Raw genomic sequence first — 20,565 nt, 5'->3', positions numbered from 1 at the left:
AGTGAACGAGTCATTTGATTCATTTGATCATTCGGTTCATGTGTGTTCATGTGAGGTAACGTGAGTTGATGCTGAATTGATTTATAATTGATATAGAAGTTATACTGTACAGTCGAGGTTTAGATAAGACTCCTAACTGAACCCCTGCTATATGCAGGGTTTTTTTTTGTGGACTTGAAAAGTGTTGAACGGCGAGCCAGGACCCCCGAGCCCGAGCGCCCTTGCTCGAGTCTGCATGCTCTGTTCAGACAGCAAGTTCTCAACTGTGCACGCTGCACGCGCCAGGAGCAGTACCATCATTCGCGCCAGGCTGCAACAACGTGCAGGATCCAGCTAAGCAAACTTGAGCTCTTTTCCAAAATCACACTACCCGGGTAGATGGGACATTTATTGACTTTTATTTTATTTTCAAGGTTGCAACCGATTTAGTCATATGAATTATAATGTGTACTGTATATATGTTTGATATGGTTGACCTTATTGAGAAGGGATTTGAATATTGATCATATTGATAATAAAAGACCGGCATTTAATACTTTTTTTTTCTAAAACCTCGTCAGTGTGCCTTTTATACTCATAGAGTCAACCTGGAGTCTTAAACCCTTTACTAGACTGTTTAACCGCTTGAGTCCTGATAAGAATTACTTGGTTAGATATCTTGGCCCAAATAGAACTTGTTACTCTAGTTAATGAAATCAGCTGGTTTAGTAACATGGTTGAAGCAAATGCACGGTTTGACATTTTCTTTCTGGACCTCGTTTTTATACCTCTGGTTAACAGACTGACAAATGTTTAACTTGTTCAGTAAATGCATTGTCCGCTGGTTTATTTTAAGACTTTCAAGCACAGTAGTAAGTAACGATCAAGCATGGACATAATGTTGTCGGTGGTGGGAGGTGGACAGCTGCTCGGGGAGCAGGCTCGGAGGCTGCGAGGCAGCAGGCTTTGGAGGCTGCGGGTCACCCGCCAGGGGACTTCGTAGGCAGCCTTTCGGGGAGCAGGCTTCGGAGGCGGCGGGGAAGCCATTTGGGGTCTTCGTAGGCAGCGGGACAGCCGCTGAAGGAGCAGGAGGGGCGGTTGGGCAGCTGCCTGGGGAGCAGGCTTCGGAGGCGGTGGGGCAACAGCTCGGTTAGCAGAATTGGAGGCGGCCAGACAGCGGCTCGTGGAGCAGGCTTTGGAGGCAGGGCGGCCGACAGCCTGGGAACAGACCACATGTCGGCAAAGACGGCCAACATGCCGACCATTCTCGAACTCGTGGGCACTGGGCAGCTGAGGCTCTGGGACACTGGTTAGCTGGGGCTCTGGACACCTGAGGCTCGGGGATTCTCGGTACCTAATTTATGTATTTGTTTACATAATTATGGTGTTCGTGTAGCTTGGGTCCCTGGCTGTACTGGCGGCGCCTGGACACTGCTTGGTATCCTGTGCATAATATTCTTCATAAATGTTATAAGTCCAATATAATTCTGTTCATCATCTTTCAATGTTGTATTCTATAAATTGTGTAATCACAACATCCATTGCACATTGTCCGTCTTGGGAGAGAGATCCCTCCTCTGTTGCTTTCCCTGAGGTTTCTTCCTATTTTTTGTCCCTGTTAAAGGTTTCTTTTTAGGGAGTTTTTCCTTATCTGATGAGAGGGTTTAAGGACAGGATGTTGTGTTGCTGTAAAGCCCACTGAGGCAAATTTGTAATTTGTGATATTGGGCTATACAAATCAAATGATTTGACTTGACTCAGGGATGCTGGGCAGCTAACACTCGGGGGCATTGGGCAGCCGAGACTTGGGGGCATTGGGCAGCTGAGGCTCGGGGGTGCTGGACAACTGAGGCTCGGGGGGCACTGGGCAACTGAGGATAAAAGGCACTGGGCAACTGAGCATCAAAGGCACTGGGCAACTGACACCTGAGGGCGCTGGCCGGCTTAGGCTCTGGGGCGCGGGGCGGTTTAGGCTCTGGGGCGCTGGGCGGCTTAGGCTCTCAGATGCTGGGCAACTGAGGCTTTGGGGCGCTGGGCAGCTGAGGCTCTGGGGTACTGGGCAGCTTAGGCTCTGTCGTGCAGGGCTCGGTAGGAACCAGATTCAGTTGGACTTTCCACCTGAAGAAAGCCACTTCTTGGGCTAAGTTAGGGTCCTGTTTCCAGAATACAGTAAGAAGCTTAAAGAAGCCTGGCTCTGCATTGAGGAAAGTGTTCCTCGATACACCAAAATCCTCCCATGTATACAGCAGGCTGAGCAGGTCTTCTGGGTCCATATTTGGTCAGTTGGTTCTGTCACAGCAAGAGCAGGAGAGGACCCAAATGCAGACAGCAAGATCAGGCTGGGCTGAACAAAGCTTTGATAACACAAACACTTACAAAGAGCAGGAACAGAAGGCAGGTACAGATAGGGGGAAAGCTCACATAATGACGTGGTGAACTGCCGACCAAGAGTCTTTGTGAATATCTCAGGGAGTGTCTTTGTGTGTGAGACGAACCGACAAAGAGTCCGAGAAACCTCAGGGCATATTTACCTAGGGGGGCCCAATCAGAGAGATTTGGCACAGGTGCGCAGGAACCAGACAGCCAATCGAAGAAAGGGGAGGGAGATTGGGCACAGGTGTACAGTGATCAGCGAGCCCCAATGACCCAGATCACACACCCATGACATTCTGCCTTTTAACTTGCTATTTTGAAGTAACTATCTTAACTAACTGTAATCTTTTGAAAGATGTTATGCAAATAAAGTTTTTTCATTATCATTATCATTATTATTATTATTATTATTGTTATTACAGCCACAACCTCAACCTAGAAACAGGGATCTCTACTCCAATTGACAGAGGTACAAAACCCCTCAACGAGCACTAACAGCATTAACACGGGACACAATTTTAATATATATGTTCAATGAACAGACACATCCAAGCCCAGATGCTTGAATGCACGCCGATCAATACAGTACAGTCTCTCTTATAGGGCAGTTGTCTGTCCTTCCCCTCCTTATCTTGTGTCTTCCAGCTCTCATCCCGCCAAGGCCATTTCTCAAATTAGTGTTTACAGACTTGCTACACTCAGTGGGTCTCCCATACATTCTTCTGCTATCAACCAACAGTTAACAATAGGCCTTTATTTGTGCACCTGAAGAAGACGCCTTACAATACTACCTTTGTTCTATGACACATGGACTTTATGCATCTATCTAAGCAATGTAGGGTCATTCATGGTGAAAGTTTAAAAGTAAGCAAACATCAAATTTGAATTGCCCTCACACCCCCACCCCCCCTTTTGATTACTTTTAATCAATAAAAAATCATCTAGGCTTCCGGTTTGGCTAGCGAGCGAAATGCCACGTTTGCTGTGAGCTCCGGAGGCCCGTGACTTTATTTCATATTTCTATCGAGCAAAATCCTGTATTCTTGACATTCGTATTCAAGTTCACGTTATCGCAGTGTATTTTGACTTTTTGTTAGATTTTTTGGCCGAAGAATGTCGTCTGGGGATGAAAATTCCGATGCTAGCAGGTCGAGCCAGGCACCTGCTAGCAACAAGTCGCTTCCCAGAAGGAAGACGGGCCGCTCGTCGAGAGAAGAGCAGAAACACATTGAGCCGCTGGTCAAAATGATGGAGGAGGTACAGAACATGGTCAGAGAATACAGAGACACGTTTGACGAGAAGATCAAGAGGCACATTGACCCGATTCTAGCCAAGTTTGTTCAGATGGACAAGTGCCTCTCTGAGAAGACGCGTGCGCTGGAATCCGCCATTACGAAATGCGAGGAGTCTGTCGAGTTGAACCGAGTGGACGTGTTCGAGCTCCAGAACAAGGGTGATACCAGAGATGGAAAAATCGGTAAATTGGAACTTCAGGTGGAATATCTGACCGAACGCTGTGCTGATCTTGAATCGAGGTCTAGGAGGAATAACCTGAGAATCATTGACCTGCCGGAGAGTTCTGAGTCGCCGCCGCAGCACGAGTTTGCTGCGAGGTTGCTGAAAGACATGCTGAACCTGACCACTCTGCCCAGAGTTGAGAGAGCTCATCGTGTGGGACGCGTGCGGAGCGGGGAGGAAGGGAACCGTCCCGCGGCCAGGCATTACCTGCTCTGCCTGCAGACCTTCAGGGAGAAGGAGGATATTCTGGAGAAGGCGCGGAAGATGGGTGTTCTTAAATACAAGGACACACGGATCCACATCTTTCCGGATCTTTCTACCGTCCACGCGCAGAAACGGGCCAAGTTCGATGAGGTTCGGAGGAGGCTGCGACAGGACCACCCCTCCTTCAGATACCACTACAACTTCAGCGCCGGTCTGGTCCTGCTCCCCAAACCCGGAGAGTGTCACGTCTTTGCCGACCCCAAGAAAGCCATGCGGTTTCTGGACGCCCTGGGTCCAGCCTGATCTTGGCGGCTAATCTCCGCTGCTAGCTGCCACTGACCTTCGTTTGTGGACCTGGACTGACGTCTGATGCCGTTCACTAATGTGTAATTTTGCTGGGGTAGGTGCCCTGTTCTTGAGTTGAAGTCTGTGTGCTACTTGTAGTCGGCTAGACGGCTATATTTTTTCGTTTCTATGTTAGCCTATCTGGTCGCTTTTTTTTTTACACAATAATCTGATCTAGGCCTAGCCTACATTATTGGACGCCAGTTTGGATAAGATTTATGCGCCATTTTAAGGCCGTCTTCAATGTCCTGAAGAAGTTGCCAGTTTAATAATATATATTATACATATTATTATAGCCTACCTGGCTGTTTATTTATCTAGCCTAAGGTGTAGGGAGGTGAGGCTTTCTGTAATTCATTTCATAATACATTTATCATTAAGCTAATTTTGTTGAGTAGGCTTATTTGTTTTTGTTTTCCCCCTCCCGACTCAGCCGTATATTAGGCTGTAATTCAATATTGGTCGCACTCTCTCTGGCTGTAGGCCTACTTCTGAATGCTATTATTTCCTGTGTCCTACCATGGAAGTGTGGTTTGTGTGATAGGCCAAACACTCATTACTGAGTAAGGTTAGGTTAGTGGCTTATTAGCCTAGTGTAACGACCCTCACTTGTGCAGGTGTTCGTGATAGAGATTCAGACCAGGGGTTCCTAACAGTGGCTTTTATTGCCTGCATTCACAAATAAAACAACAACCCATGAGATTTCTGCTGCAACGCGACTGCATACAAGTCTCTAGCGGAGATGGTCTAGCTCTCTCGTGCATGAGCTAGCAAACAATGTTTCTCCTGGCTAACCTCATGCGTTGCATAGCATACTAAACTTACATGGAAATCAAAATGCACAACCCATTAATCTTCGTGTAAACGAAAGTACAAAACAAACCAAACAAAAGGACAGACAGCACTGGCATAGCGCACTGAGTGATTGTATAGTTTTAACATAGAAATTCTTGACTCTTGCAATATTCATAACCAAGTTCTTGCACATTTACATTATACATAAACCACGTACCTGCATTCACAAATAAAACAACAATCCATGAGATTTCTGCTGCAATGCGACTGCATACAAGTCTAAAATAGCATAAAAACCCAAATAAGAACAATGCTCTCCATAACGCACAGCGCAGCGTGGTTGCCGCCAAAATTATACTTTAACTCGGTTAAAACACTTACAAATCACTTTCTATCGTTACTTTTCGAGAGCATTAGTTAGTACAACTTATATACATTTATATCCAACCCATAGTTTGCAAAGAAAAACATGTTCATTTATTAAAATATCAAATTATTCACGGAGCGCTCCCAAAGCCTGCTTACCTCCAGCGGAGATGGTCTAGCTCTAAGGTACGGGTAGCGCAAATGCCCAAAATGTGTCAAAGCGAAAGTAAATAGACAAACAGTCGCGCACCCTCATATTTAACCTTAGTGAATGCGGTACAACATCTGGGGTTTACACAAACCATCAAAAAGCATTGGATTACAATAACATGTTAAAATACAAATTTTGGGAGAATTCACTTAATCTGAGTGAGGTCATTTTCAACTCTGTTACACCAGGCCTATCAATACTTTCGTAATAGGCCTACACTTTTCTCCGCCTCCGCCTGGGCTCTAGGCCTATAGCCTATGGTTTTACTTTTAAGGTCGATTGTTTTTGGGCTACTGTTCGTTGTGGCCTAATTATCTACCTATACTGTTTAGGCCTATCTTTTATGTTGTTTTTATAGTGTGGGGAGGTGAGGTTTTTTGCAATTATTAATTTTTATTTCATAATATAGTATGTTTTTTTCTCCCCTCCTGACTCAGGCCTAGCCATATATGAGGCTATAATTCAATATTGGTTGCACTTCCGCTGGCTGTAGGCCTACGTCTTAATTTTATTGTCGATGGTTGTTTTTGGGCTACTGTTCGTTGTGGCCTAATTATCTACATATACTGCTTAGGCCTATCTTTTATGTTGTTTTTATATTGTGGGGAGGTGAGGCTTTTTGCAATTATTATTTTTATTTCATAATACAGTATGTGTTTTTTTTTTCTGCCCTCCCGACTCAGGCCTAGCCATTAGGCTATAATTCAATATTGGTCGCACTCCCTCTGGCTGTAGGCCTACTTCTAATGTTATTGTCAATGGTTGTTTCTGGGCTACTGTTCGTAGTGGCCTAATTATCTTCATATACTGCTTATCTTTCATGTTGTTTCTTGAATATAATTCTGGTCGAATTTGCTGGATAGAAGCATTGCTTTGCATACCAGTCACAGCCTAGAGAAATGCAGGAACATATCTATGCCTGTGTGCGCAATGGGGTTAATGTTATGTGGGTGGGTTTAGTTGGGGTTTTTTTTTGTTACTGTTTTCATTGATGCATCTTTCACTTGGACGAATGCCAGGTCAGTGGTCTGTCTAGTCAGCCGTTTTTACACTCAGCCCATGGCGATTCTAACGTTTATTAGCCTTAATGCCAATGGTCTGAATCACCATAGCAAGCGTGTTGCACTGATGGAGGTGGTTCCTAAGAGGGGGGCAGACATCATCCTTTTACAAGAAACCCACAGATCATCCTCTGATGTGAACGGACTAGCTAATAAATATTTCAAGGTTGTGGCATCATCGTGTGCAAACAGTAGAACGAGAGGGGTAGCGATACTCTGCCGCCGCAGATTAAATATGGTTGTGCATGAGTGTTTCTCTGACGATTCGGGTAGGATAACTTTGGTTAAGGTTTTTGTTGAAGGGCGGTGTATTGCTCTTGTATCTGCATATGCTCCTAATGGCTGTGTCAAAGACTTTTTCAATCTACTTACTGTCACTATGTTAAAATATTCCGATTGTGCTTTCGTTGTGGGGGCCGATTTTAACGCGGTCATGAATAATGTGCTGGACAGGTCAGGGAGTAGTGCATCGCATGACCAAAAGGCGGCCTCTGATATACTCGTAAGGTGGGCTGATGAGGTGGGTGTGATAGACCTTTGGAGAAGGTTTAATCCATCTGCTAAGGACTTTTCATTTTATTCAGCAAGGCATAAGTCCTTCTCGAGAATCGATTATATTTTTGTTTCGCAGGGCTTATTCCAAAATATTGATAATGTTATACTTGTCCCCATGACCCTTGTCGATCACAAAGCAGTGTTAGCTAAGGCCTCTATCCGCCCTTCTTTAAACAAGGCCCCTTGCTGGCTCTTCAACACCTCCCTCCCGAATGATGAGTAATTTAAGACACAGTTTGTGGCTGCTATGAAAGACTTTTTAGTTATTAATGTCGGATCAGTTGGTGACCCAAGGATTCTTTGGAATGCGATTAAGGGTTTTATTTTGAATAATACTACAGTATATACTTCGACTCTAAGTAAGGCGAGGGCTAGGAAGCTTTGTGATCTTGAAAATAGGTTAATCGCTCTGGACAGTCAGTTACAGGCCAAATACAGTGACAGCACAGCCTTACAGCGCATTTTAGTTAAAAAAGAAATAAATTATCTCCTTAAATGAAGAGCTGAATTCCAAATACACCGCACAAGGCAGTTTTATTATTTTAATGGGGCAAGGCCGAGTCATCTGCTTGCCATGCGTTTGAAATCTAATGAACATTTTGTTGATATTTCTACTGTCAAGGATGCTGATGGCATAGTCAGATCTGATCCTGTGCAGGTGAACAAGGTATTCCAGTCCTTTTATGTAGACCTGTATGCCTCTGAGGTTACTCCAGATGCAGCCAAGCATAAATATTTTCTAGACAATCTCGTACTACCTCGTCTCACAGAAGAGGGATCTTCCTCACTGAACTCTCCTGTCACTCTGGATGAGTTGAAGGAGGCGGTTAAGGCTATGCGCAGAGGCAAATCGCCTGGGTATGATGGCATCCCCCCCGAATTCTATTTAACTTTTTGGGAAGTTCTGGGTCCACACCTTCTAGACATGATATTGTTTTCTATTGATGAAGGGTCTCCTGCAAGGGATGTGAATATTGCTATTATTTCATTATTATTGAAGAAAGGCAAAGATCCCACTGAATGTGGCAATTATAGACCTCTTTCTCTGCTCAATGCTGATGTTAAGATTTACGCTAAAACTTTAGCAGGCCGCCTCCAAAATTATATGCTTAAGTTAGTACACTGCGACCAGACTGGGTTTATCAGAACAAGGCTGGCCTCTGACAATGTCAGACGTTTGCTCCACATTATTGACAAAGCTTCTAGCATTAGAACGCCTGCTGCTGTGCTGTCACTTGATGCTCTTAAAGCTTTTGACCGCCTTGAGTGGTCTTTTCTCTGGTCTGTGCTGGCTGCCATGGGTATCGGTGATCCCTTTATTAATATGATCAGGGTGATGTATGCTAATCCTACTGCTAGAGTTCTAACCAGGAAGACTTCTTCACCCTTGTTTGATATAGCCAGGGGCTCCAGGCAGGGTTGTCCCCTTAGCCCCCTGCTGTTTGCGCTATCACTGGAACCCCTAGCACAGACTATTAGGCAGTCTGATCTCGTTGTTCCCCTCGTGCTCAATGGTACCTCTCACCTTATTTCGTTATACGCGGACGATTGTCTCCTGTATGTAGCCGATGCCCCCAAATCAATTCCTCCTCTCCTGGATATTTTTAACCAATTTAGTTCTTTATCAGTATGGCTTCATGCCACGAAAGAGCACCACAGATGCGATGTTTGTTTGAGAATGTTGATTGAGAAGTATAGAGAAGGCCAGAAAGAGTTGCATTGTGTCTTTGTAGATTTAGAGAAAGCTTATGACAGAGTGCCGAGAGAGGAGGTTTGGTATTGTATGAGGAAGTCAGGAGTTGCAGAGAAGTATGTAGGAGTGGTGCAGGATACGTATGAGGGAAGTGTGACAATGGTGAGGTGTGCGGTTGGAATGACAGATGGGTTCAAGGTGGAGGTGGGATTACATCAAGGATCGGCTCTTAGCCCTTTCTTGTTTGCAATGGTGATGGACAGGTTGACGGACAAGATCAGGCAGGAGTCTCCATGGACGATGATGTTCGCGGATGACATTGTGATCTGTAGCGAGAGTAGGGTGCAGGTTGAGGAGAGCCTGGAGAGGTGGAGGTATGCACTGGAGAGAAGAGGAATGAAAGTCAGTAGGAGCAAGACGGAATACCTATGCGTGAATGAGAGAGAGGACAGTGGAATGGTCAGGATGCAAGGAGTGGAGGTGACAAAGGCATTTGAGTTTAAATACTTGGGGTCAACTGTCCAAAGTAACGGGGAGTACAGTAGAGAGGTGAAAAAGAGAGTGCAGGCAGGTTAGAGTGGGTGGAGAAGTGTGTCAGGAGTGATTTGCGACAGAAGGGTATCAGCAAGAGTTAAAGGGAAAGTTTACAAGATGGTTATGAGACCAGCTATGTTATATGGTTTGGAGACAGTGGCACTGACGAAAAGACAGGAGGCGGAGCTGGAGGTGGCAGAGTTGAAGATGCTAAGATTTTCACTGGGAGTAACGAAGAAGGACAGGATTAGGAACGATTATATTAGAGGGACCGCTCAGGTTGGACGGTTTGGAGACAAAGCAAGAGAGGCAAGATTGAGATGGCTTGGACATGTGTGGAGGAGAGATGCTGAGTATATTGGGAGAAGGATGCTGAATATGGAGTTGCCAGGGAAGAGGAGAAGAGGAAGGCCAAAGAGGAGGTTTATGGATGTGGTGAGGGAAGACATGCAGGTGGCTGGTGTGACAGAGGAAGAAGCAGAAGACAGGAAGAAATGGAAACGGATGATCCGCTGTGGCGACCCCTAACGGGAGCAGCCGAAAGTAGTAGTAGTAGTTAGTTCTTTATCGGGTTACAGAATTAATTGGACCAAATCAGCGTTATTGCCCCTGAACGAGGCCATGCGTTCGGCCGTACTTCCCCCGCTTGTTCCGATTGTAAGCCACTTCAAATATTTAGGGATTGACATCTTTCCGTCTCTGACAGTCACAACAAAATCTAACTTCGACTTGACCTTTAAGAAGGTCTCTGAGGTCATGATTAGATGGGCTTCAATGCCCAATTCCATTCATGCTAGGGTTTCCATCGTCAAGATGAATATATTGCCGCGGGTTAATTTTGTTAGCTCTATGCTCCCTCTTCTGCCCCCTCCTCGGTACTGGGATAAACTCCATTCAGCGATTACCAAATTCGTCTGGAAGACCAAGCCTCCTCGCCTCAAACGCACGACCATGAATCGTAACAGATCAGATGGTGGCGTTGCGCTCCCTAACTTAAAGTTTTACTGTTGGGCCTACACCTTGCGTTCACTTACGACCTGGCTCGATCCTGGTGCAGAGGTCGCGTGGAAATCTTTGGAAGAAAACTTGGTTCACCCCATACGACTAGCAGATTTACTGTTTTCTAATATTTCTACTGCCCAGTGTAGGAAACTATTTGGCCCCATCATATCACACCTGGTTGCGGTCTGGAGATCTGTGGAGTCGGCATGTAAGATCACCGCTAAGTGGAACGTTTGCTCGCCTATATTTTACAACCAAGGTCTCCTAGTTGATCGTCGTCCTATCCCGCATAATAGCTGGTCCAGTAGGGGTGTATACTCTCTTGGTAATCTGTGCGATGACCGTGGTCTGCGTTCTTTTGAGGATCTCAGGAATCAATATGATTTACCGGCCTGGTCTTTTTTTTCTATCTTCAGTTGAGGGCTTCCATGAAGGCTCACGGGGTGCTGTGGCTCTCTTCTCTCCCAGTGCATCCACTTTATAGAATAATTAATGAAAAGGTTAGTACTAGGGGTTTAGTTTCTGTGTTGTATGGCTTTATCCTGGAAAGAACATACAAACCCCTTGCGCTGGACACAATTTGGAGAACAGATGTGCCCGATCTGGATACTGAGTTCTGTTGGGAGACGGTGTGGTCTAGTATTCTCTTAGCGTCTAGGAATCCAGATCATCAGCAGATACACTATAATTTTATACATCGGACATATCGCACCCCACGACAGAGGTTTTGTATGAAACTTGCTGATAGCCCAAACTGTACATTTTGTTCGCTGAATGTGGTTGGAACCTTCTTTCATATGGTCTGGGAATGTCCAAGGGTGAAAGGGTTTTGGGAAATGGTTGCTGATAAATTGTCCCAATTTTTGTCGAATACTGTACCCGCTGAGCCTGCGGTATTACTTCTAAATGACTTCTCTGCACTGCATGTACCACTAATCAAGCAGCGCATATTGCTTGCGGGACTCACAGCAGCCAAGAAGATGGTTGCTATGCATTGGAAAGCTCCAGATGATTTGTCATCTCGTCATTGGTCCCTCTTATATCTGGACATTGTACGTATGTTTGGAGCTCTCGACAGCAAGGATCCATGGAGCAAGGGCTGGAACTATAGACATGTGGAATTCTGTGGCCGCTGAGTTGAAGAACTTTATTGACTGAACACTGACCGAGTACTGTATGCTGTTTCTTTTTTGCATTTTTTTCTGTAGAATTTTTTTTCTTTTCCCTTTTATTTCTCCTTTGTGGGTGGGTTTTTGTTTGCATTATTGTTCATTTGTGTGTCTTGTTTAAAAAAATGATAAAATAAAAAATATTTAATCACAAAAAATAACAAATCATCTAGATAAAGCATTAAAGAAAAACTAACAATGGATATAGCTCCTGGGGAACATCTTACCTCACACAGAATGACTGTGAGGCCTGTCTGTCAGCAGTAAACCAACCGAAATGCATCAGATTTATATAAAAAAACACTCCATATAAACTCAGCAGTCAGATAGAAGTCCCAATCATCCCATGTCCTCTCCAACCAAACATCTCACCCGACTCTTGACTAGAAATGAGTAAAAGACTCGAGAAGTTACCTACACTAATTTGAGTGGTTATAGCACAAGAAAAACCCAGTGTTGACCATGGGAAAAACTTGTGCGAATGCTCAAAATCCATCTAAAAAACACAACATAGTCACTAATAACATTAAACAATGGTTAAAATGATGAAACAATAAATGAGAGATATATTCCTTACACACACGTGTAGATTGGTTACAAATTAACTAACTAAGCATTAACACAAGGAAAGAAAAATAAACCAATAACTCCAAATAAAGGGAAGGATCTTGGGGAACTACTCTATTACGTGAAGTGACATTTGCTAAACATTTTCATCATCATCAGAATCATATGGTGGACCCAGGGATCAGGAACATTTTGACCTTGTACAGCATTAAGTAAAGTCTTAATACAATATTTATGGATCATACCAATCATACAAGTAGTGATGAAAACAATGACCAAAAACAGAAGAATACACACAATCAGTTTGTGAATGACACCCCCACAGATACCAAGGGGCCAAACACCCTTTACCCCTTGTTCAGTATCATGTTCCAATTCAGATACTTTGGCATCGTTGTTAGTAATATATGCACAGCATTCAGTGAAGATCACTTTACATACACCACCCTGTGAGGCTAACAGAAGACCCAACGCCATCCTATTTCCAGTTGCTACACGTCCAACATCTTCTAAGCGTCTCGCTGTGGCCGTGATGGCAGCTGTAGAGATGAAATCTCTATCACGTGTATCTCTCCTGTACAAAAAGACATGGAAGTCATATTTACGTCTGGCAATTTGGCTATGGTGGGTGTGAAAGGTGTTGAATGAGGATGTAACGGGGGGTTACCATATTGTTATCTTGCAGAGAATCAAATACCCATATTTGGGTTATTATTGGGTTATTATTGCAAAACAACACATCATTCCCCCGAGACTAAATCCAATTATCTTAAAAGGATGCTAGGGCCTGCTTTCAGGTACTGGCCTCATCGTTATAAAGTACCTCGATGGTGCCCTATTGTTATCAGGCTCCATTATATAAAGAATGCCCTTAGAGGCAGGTAGCAAGGTGATATGTATAATGAAACTCCTACCTTTGCTGTGAAGATTATGTTAAATGGTATGGACATTAAGGGGGGGATCCTAATAATAGATATATTAGGAACGTACTTATTAATTATACAACTCCTCGTGCAATTTTTTTTGTGTTCTCAATTCAAAACATCGACTGGAATGTAGTACGTACCTTTAATGATAAGTTTTGTGTCACCCACAAACTTAAAGATGTATATTTCAAAATAATTCATCTTGTTTATCCAACCAATCAGACACTTAAAAAATACAAACGCGACATTGATGTAAAATGTGTGTTTTTTGGAGCTCCTCATACACGTGCACATTTTTCCTTTGGATTCACATTCCACATGTTGTCCACATTCAAGACATCGTGGACAACAGACTACCATATAATACAATGCACCAGCAGTTTAAATACGGATTTCAATAAACTGTTATCAATATATTTAAACCAATTCATGAGATGTTGCTATTCTGTAATAGTTTATTAATGCATTCAATATAAGATAAATATTTGCAGCCACTTTTCCATCTCACACAGGACGCTGAGCTGAAAGAGGCGACAGATCGCCACCAAGAGTGTGTTTGCCCACATGAAGAAAGCGTGATTTTAAAATGAAATTCTCTGGAAATGACGACTTTTTTGATCGTCCATGGTTGTCAAACAATTCAAGCAACTGGTAAACGACTGTTGATCTGAATCCAATTCGTTTAAAAGGTTTTAGAAACCGAATATTGGAGCGTGTTGCAGTCACTGGCAGTGTATAGATGAGGTTTCACATGTCTCGAAACGGAAGGCAAACGTCTGCTCCACTCTAACTGGGTTTATTATGAGGTGCCAAGGGTCTCCTTCATGATCGATATTGTTTATAAGTGATTGTTTGACTTGAGAAGGTGATTTTTGGTGTTTTATCGGAGAGAGAAAACACAAGTGTGGCAGCGCTCCGGCAGCGCAGACGCCAGACTGGGGCAGTTGAGTCTCTCTGGTTCTCACAGTGTGTTTATATCCCTGCCTGCGCTCCTTCCCCTCTATCAGCCTACTGGCTCTGTTGAGTTCGCGTCTCCCAACAGTAGAAGAAGAAGAAGAAGAAGAAGAAGACTAAAGACTAAATGGCAGAAGTCGCTCCCGCACCGGCAGCCGCCGCCGCTCCGGCGAAAGCTGCCAAGAAGAAAGCCCCCCGCCCCAAGAAGAGTGGCCCCAGCGTCGCGGAGCTCATCGTCAAAGCCGTGTCGGCCTCCAAGGAGAGAAGCGGCGTGTCTTTGGCAGCGCTGAAGAAGACTCTGGCTGCCGGCGGCTACGACGTGGAGAAGAACAAGGCCCGCGTCAAAGTGGCCGTCAAGAGCCTGGTAACCAAGGGCGCTCTGGTGCAGGTCAAAGGAACCGGCGCCTCGGGCTCCTTCAAAATCAATAAGAAAGCGGAAGACGCCAAGAAACCCGCCAAGAAAGCGGTAAAAGCAAAGAAAGCTGTGGCCAAGAAACCCGCAGCCGCCAAGAAGGCGGCAGCTAAGAAACCCGCAGCCGCCAAGAAGTCCCCGAAGAAGGCCAAGAAACCTGCGGCAGCCAAGAAGCCCAAGAGCCCTAAGAAGGCCGCCAAAAGCCCCAAGAAGGCGGTCAAAAAGCCCGCCACCCCCAAGAAGACCGCAGCTAAGAAGGCTGCTAAGCCCAAGACGGCCAAGCCGAAGGCGGCCAAGCCAAAGAAGGCGGCCGCCAAGAAGAAGTAGATGGACACGTCGTCTTGAAACACCTCCAAAGGCTCTTTTAAGAGCCAACCACAATCAATGAAAGAGCATTTCGCAACAACCCAACCTCACCTATAAACGTCTTGATGCATGCTCTACAATAGATCATCCAGCTAAGAACATTACACAAAATTAAACCGATTCATCTTGGATACAATGTTTATCGACAGTTTACCTAGAAACGATAATATGACTGAAAGGGATTGTTACGACTTCATCGTTCGTCACACACTTTATTACTCTGAAATGACACAAAACACCTCAGTTCTCCAGTGGTTGGTTAGACCAGACACAGCATTTGACTGGAAGACAGCTTTGTTTTGGGGGGGGGGCATGACAGTATAGCCACAAGTCTATGTTAATTCTCTATATCCTATAGCTGTAGTTGATTTAGTGACGTCACTGTTGGTGTTGTAACTGCTGCAGACTGACATGCCCTGTTTAAAATACATAATGACAGTTTTACAGTAAGTTTTAAAGTAACAAAACCATTAAACTGTACAAGGATATTTTCAGAGGAATGATGTCACTTGTTTCTTTTGTTTGTTTGATTTTTCTCTTATTTATTTTCTTTCTTTTTGTATGAGTTGTTTTCTCGTTTTCATAATCCCTAGTAGATTTGTTTTGTAATTATTTATTCAGTCATTTCTCAGTACAATTTTGTGGAATACATGTCTGCTATATTTGTACATTTCAATATTTTGCAATAAAGTTTATTAAATAAAAGACTGGCACGCCATAATGCAACAGGCAGTGACAGATTAACAAATAAGCAATCAATCAATAGATCAACAATCTACAAATTATTGGCTATTGTAAATAGCTTGGGTTAAAAGCGCCCATTAAATGAGAATATAAAAACAGTTTAACACAATTTTTCATAAAATCGTTCCTTACACGTTTAAAAATATATTATTGAACCCGTATAGCAGTTACTTATGGATGAGCCACACGCTTGTTTTTTTTATACATAAAAAATAGCTCCTGCTTGCTGAACGTGATACCTTTTTTTTCTTTTTCTCATAACCACCTTAAATTTTTTTGTTTACTTTAAAACAATATCTACTACTAGTATATATATATATATATATATATATATATATATATATATATATATATATTTTTTTTTTTTTTTTTTTACTAAAACATTAGTTGTATTAGCTCAGGTCAATGAGGCCTACAGGCCATAAATAGCAAATAGAAGTTCAAAACTTGTAATGCTCACAAGAACTTAAGTTTATATTGATCTAAAAAAATTAGGTGATAATATATGTATTATTATGGATTTGTAATCCGCTATAATGGAGCGGTCATTTTGGACCGGGAACACAAAATTAATGTGCAAGGAACAACAGGAAGACTACTCTAGTCCAAGGAGTCACGCGACACGGAGCATGCGCAGTCAGCTGACAGTATTTGACCAATCTTACACGAGGACCAGCACAGTAAAACTTGCATCAATTGTGTACAAATACAGCGTCTGAGCATAGCCGCCACCATTATTACTCTTGTAGAATTACGAGTGTAGCGTCATGCCTGAACCCGCCAAGTCAGCGCCCAAAAAGGGCTCCAAGAAAGCCGTGACCAAAGCCGCCGGCAAGGGAGGAAAGAAGCGAAGAAAGACCAGGAAGGAGAGCTACGCCATCTACGTGTACAAGGTCCTGAAGCAGGTGCACCCCGATACCGGCATCTCCTCCAAGGCCATGGGCATCATGAACTCTTTCGTTAACGACATCTTCGAGCGCATCGCCGGTGAGGCTTCTCGCCTGGCGCATTACAACAAGCGCTCCACCATCACCTCAAGGGAGATCCAGACCGCCGTCCGCCTGCTGCTCCCCGGGGAGCTGGCCAAGCACGCCGTGTCTGAGGGCACCAAGGCCGTCACCAAGTACACCAGCTCCAAGTAATCTGCCCATTGGCCCAAACAAACGGCTCTTTTAAGAGCCACGCACAACCTCACCAGAGAGCTGTTCTGTTATCAGTGATACTTTACCATGTGCTGTGACGTCCAACACCGGAACAGTTTAATTCTCACACAGCTATAGAAATAAAAGTTGGCTGGGCTTGATTTGTTAGCTGTTCGTGGATACAAGGGAAATTGGGTAGTCCGATCCCTCTAGTGATCTATGAAGCCTCCACATTCTCATTTCCCTCATGCATGCATCAAAGGGAAATCCGATCAGTTACGAATTCGAGTCTGGTCTTTTTTAGAGTCGCATCTAAAAATACTTACATTTTTTGCAAGTTTATTGGGTGATGGTTTAATTACTCAATGTGTATTTATTTTTTGATAATTGTAAGTAAACCTTTGAAGTCTTCCAACAGATCTATGGACATGTGTACAAATGTTCCTCCATTGTCACCAGTCAACCTGAGCTTTGTTAAAGGATCAGTTTAAAGTTTTTTTTTTACTCATATTTTTCTTCAAAATCTTTAAAACCTTGTTTTCTTACCAGTCTTATTAAATTTAGGGTAAATGTGTGTGCCTATTTGATTTTTCACTGCCAGTCATTGGCGAGACAATCGGTTATAATAAACATACTGATCAATCCATATTCTAAACTATAACCTACATATTCATATAATCTACTAGATAATCTATATTTTAGCATTTTGTTCATCGACCAATAATTTAATAATCTATACATATATTAATGTGAGATGGTTTTTATTTGCTTCTGTTTCAGACTTGGTTGGGTTATGAGAAGCTGACGTGAGGAGGCGCCCTTTAGTTTGAATGTTCCGCGGGTTTTTCAAAGCGACTCTGCTCCAATAAGGATCTGTCAGAGAGCACGTGTTCCTGGCCAAGACCAATCAGCGTGTGGCTGGACTCCGGCTCTGGCTATATAACCACGGCGTTTGCAGCGTGCCAGTAAGTCTTTAGTAAGGAGAAGTGAGACTTTCGTCTACTATGGCTAGAACAAAGCAGACCGCCCGTAAATCCACCGGTGGCAAAGCCCCCAGGAAGCAGCTCGCTACCAAGGCCGCCCGTAAAAGCGCCCCGGCTACCGGCGGTGTGAAGAAGCCTCACCGCTACAGGCCCGGTACCGTCGCTCTCCGAGAGATCCGTCGCTACCAGAAATCCACGGAGCTGCTGATACGTAAGCTGCCCTTCCAGCGGCTGGTGAGGGAAATTGCTCAGGATTTCAAAACTGACCTGCGCTTCCAGAGCTCCGCTGTCATGGCTCTTCAGGAGTCCAGCGAGGCTTACCTGGTCGGTCTGTTCGAGGACACCAACCTGTGCGCCATACACGCCAAGAGGGTCACCATCATGCCCAAGGACATTCAGTTGGCTCGCCGCATCCGCGGAGAGCGTGCTTAAGCCCCGTCACCTGACAACCCGCAACGGCTCTTTTAAGAGCCACACACATGTCACTGAAGAGCGTTTGTTCACAACCTTGGGGGGCGCTGACTTCAACTTAAGACAATTGTTCTATATAAATGTTGCAGCTACTTTCTGTGTTTTCTAACCATTTAAGCCTGGATAATGTAAATGTGTCATCACATTTAAGATACAAACCACAGATGGGCAGAGGTGTAAAAACCAGGTGCTTCATCAACAGGGACGTACATGAAGAGACGTAACATCATACGAGACCATTGTCTCAACCTCCTCCATGAAATGATGTCCCTCACCTCATCCACAAACTCCAGTGTTCTGAATGTGATGTTCATTACTGCCTACCAACCGTTTAAGAATAGATGCCAGATACTTAGAGATGTTATGGGTCACTGAGTTAATCATACTAACAATAGACCCCAATGGCACATCCTGTTTATTTATCTTAGGTAAACCATCAGGAACACTCACTTTGTCATTTCACTTCATGCACTTGTGTACATGAAATGAAACGAAATGCCCTTTTCCCCAGCCCACAGCAGTACAACACAAACACAAAAACACATCCAAAAACTACCAGAACACACTTATCTAAACCAATAAAACTAAATAATAAACTAAATAGTTGTCGCTTCCCCTGGGTATAATCTATGGTACACATTTCTGTCAGTAGCATTGCCCTGTTCTAACACCTTCAGACGATCTTATCACTTTTTTCTTGCAACCACTGCCTGGATCTCGTTTCAGGGGCTCATGAGTATTTATGTCTCCAAGTAACGTCATAAAAGTCTCTCAATAAATGTTGTGTCCAGATGAACTGAGTCGCCTTACTAACAGCTCACAATCACTTTCCATGCCTAACATTACTAATGTCTTCCAAAACAAAAGCGGTGGTGGTGTGAGCAAATAGTCATAGGCCAAGCAGAATTCAGCTTTGGACGTGACTTTCACTAATTTATCTGGATCAAATACTACCCTACTTTTGATATAAGCACTCTGGTTGAAATCGTTGCTGGGTTTTGAAAGAGGTGGTAGGAGGAAAATGTCTGATTTCACTTCTTTGGCCTGATGCGCTGACTTTGCCATCTCCACATCAGCAGCCTGCTGTGTTTCGGTCTTCTGTGGGTGAAGCGGATTATTTGCCACTTGGTAAAGAAGAAGAAAGTGTTTATTATTATTATTATTTTTACAAGAACGTATGGAGGGAAAGAAGGAAATGTTAAGGAAAGGAAGCATTTATTTAAAGAGCAATTCTACAATAAGTTTTTATTTCAGTTTAATGAATGTATCTGTCGATGTAATTTGAAATACAATGGGGCCGTTCACATCGTCACCAGCGTCTTGATTTCCTGAAGGGGGAGGGGCTACACCGGACCAACCCACGAGGCTCTCCGCCTCTATCACGTCCGCAGATGAGGTTTAAGTATACGGACCCTTACAGCGACGTACTTAGTTTGTCGTATTCATCGGTGAGCAGTCCAGTGTAAAGATGAGTGGCCGTGGTAAAGGAGGTAAAGGTCTGGGTAAAGGAGGCGCCAAGCGCCACCGCAAAGTCCTTCGTGATAACATCCAGGGAATCACCAAGCCCGCCATCCGCCGCCTGGCTCGCCGCGGCGGAGTGAAGCGTATCTCGGGTCTGATCTACGAGGAGACCCGCGGTGTCCTGAAGGTGTTCTTGGAGAACGTGATTCGTGATGCCGTCACCTACACCGAACACGCCAAGAGAAAGACCGTCACCGCCATGGACGTGGTGTACGCCCTGAAGAGACAGGGACGCACCCTGTACGGCTTCGGCGGTTAAACTGAGAAACCAAACCCACACAAAGGCTCTTTTAAGAGCCGCCCACGTCCTCGAGAGACTTCCTTACGATTGTAAATGTAATATTTATGTTTGTGATAGATTTTAAGGCGGCACCGTGGTTATGGCAATATGCCACAACTGGCTATATAAACACGGAAGCGTTATTTGTATTTTACTTTTTAAAGGTGATAATTTTTCTCAAACCAATAAGCTTTGACTGAAAACAGTTGAATTCTGCTTTGACTGACTGATCATACTGCTTTCACTGACTGATCATACTATTGATTTTGTTTTGGAAGACCTTAGTGATGTTAGGCATGGAAAGTGACGGTAAGTTAAGGCTGAATCAGTTCATCTGGACACATTCGAGAGAAATTTACTACTTAGATTATTGGGATCATCAAACCTTCCATTT

The 20,565-nt window shown here is 44.0% G+C and overlaps 3 protein-coding genes across 3 annotated transcripts; all 3 read left to right on the top strand.

Moving 5' to 3' along the window:
• Window positions 1-14,363: 14,363 nt before the first annotated feature.
• Window positions 14,364-15,281, top strand: LOC130110010 (histone H1-like). The gene has a single exon (XM_056276982.1). It carries the CDS (start codon window positions 14,380-14,382, stop codon window positions 14,989-14,991), a length of 612 nt encoding a protein of 203 aa, XP_056132957.1. The 5' UTR covers window positions 14,364-14,379; the 3' UTR covers window positions 14,992-15,281.
• Window positions 15,282-16,530: 1,249 nt separating this feature from the next.
• On the top strand, window positions 16,531-16,991 carry LOC130110014 (histone H2B 1/2-like). The gene has a single exon (XM_056276986.1). The coding sequence runs from the start codon at window positions 16,542-16,544 to the stop codon at window positions 16,914-16,916; it is 375 nt and encodes a 124-aa protein (XP_056132961.1). The 5' UTR covers window positions 16,531-16,541; the 3' UTR covers window positions 16,917-16,991.
• Window positions 16,992-17,919: 928 nt separating this feature from the next.
• On the top strand, window positions 17,920-20,187 carry LOC130110019 (histone H3-like). Its single transcript, XM_056276991.1, has 2 exons — window positions 17,920-18,253; window positions 19,827-20,187. The coding sequence occupies exons 1-2, from the start codon at window positions 17,921-17,923 to the stop codon at window positions 20,148-20,150; spliced, it is 657 nt and encodes a 218-aa protein (XP_056132966.1). The 5' UTR covers window position 17,920; the 3' UTR covers window positions 20,151-20,187.
• The last annotated feature ends 378 nt before the right edge of the window (window positions 20,188-20,565 follow it).

This window comes from Lampris incognitus, chromosome 3, assembly GCF_029633865.1.
Source record: "Lampris incognitus isolate fLamInc1 chromosome 3, fLamInc1.hap2, whole genome shotgun sequence".
NCBI lineage: Eukaryota > Metazoa > Chordata > Actinopteri > Lampriformes > Lampridae > Lampris > Lampris incognitus.
The sequence above is the reverse complement of the archived record's forward strand: the minus strand, read 5'-3'. Positions and strand labels throughout refer to the sequence as shown.

Coding starts and splice junctions, on each gene's coding strand:
- LOC130110010 (XM_056276982.1), top strand. CDS start 14,380: ATGGCAGAAGTCGCTCCCGCACCGGCAGCCGCCGCCGCTCCGGCGAAA.
- LOC130110014 (XM_056276986.1), top strand. CDS start 16,542: ATGCCTGAACCCGCCAAGTCAGCGCCCAAAAAGGGCTCCAAGAAAGCC.
- LOC130110019 (XM_056276991.1), top strand. CDS start 17,921: ATGGCTAGAACAAAGCAGACCGCCCGTAAATCCACCGGTGGCAAAGCC. Junction 18,254..19,826: donor TCGAGGACACCAACCTGTGC/GCCATACACGCC, acceptor ATCGGTGAGCAG/TCCAGTGTAAAGATGAGTGG.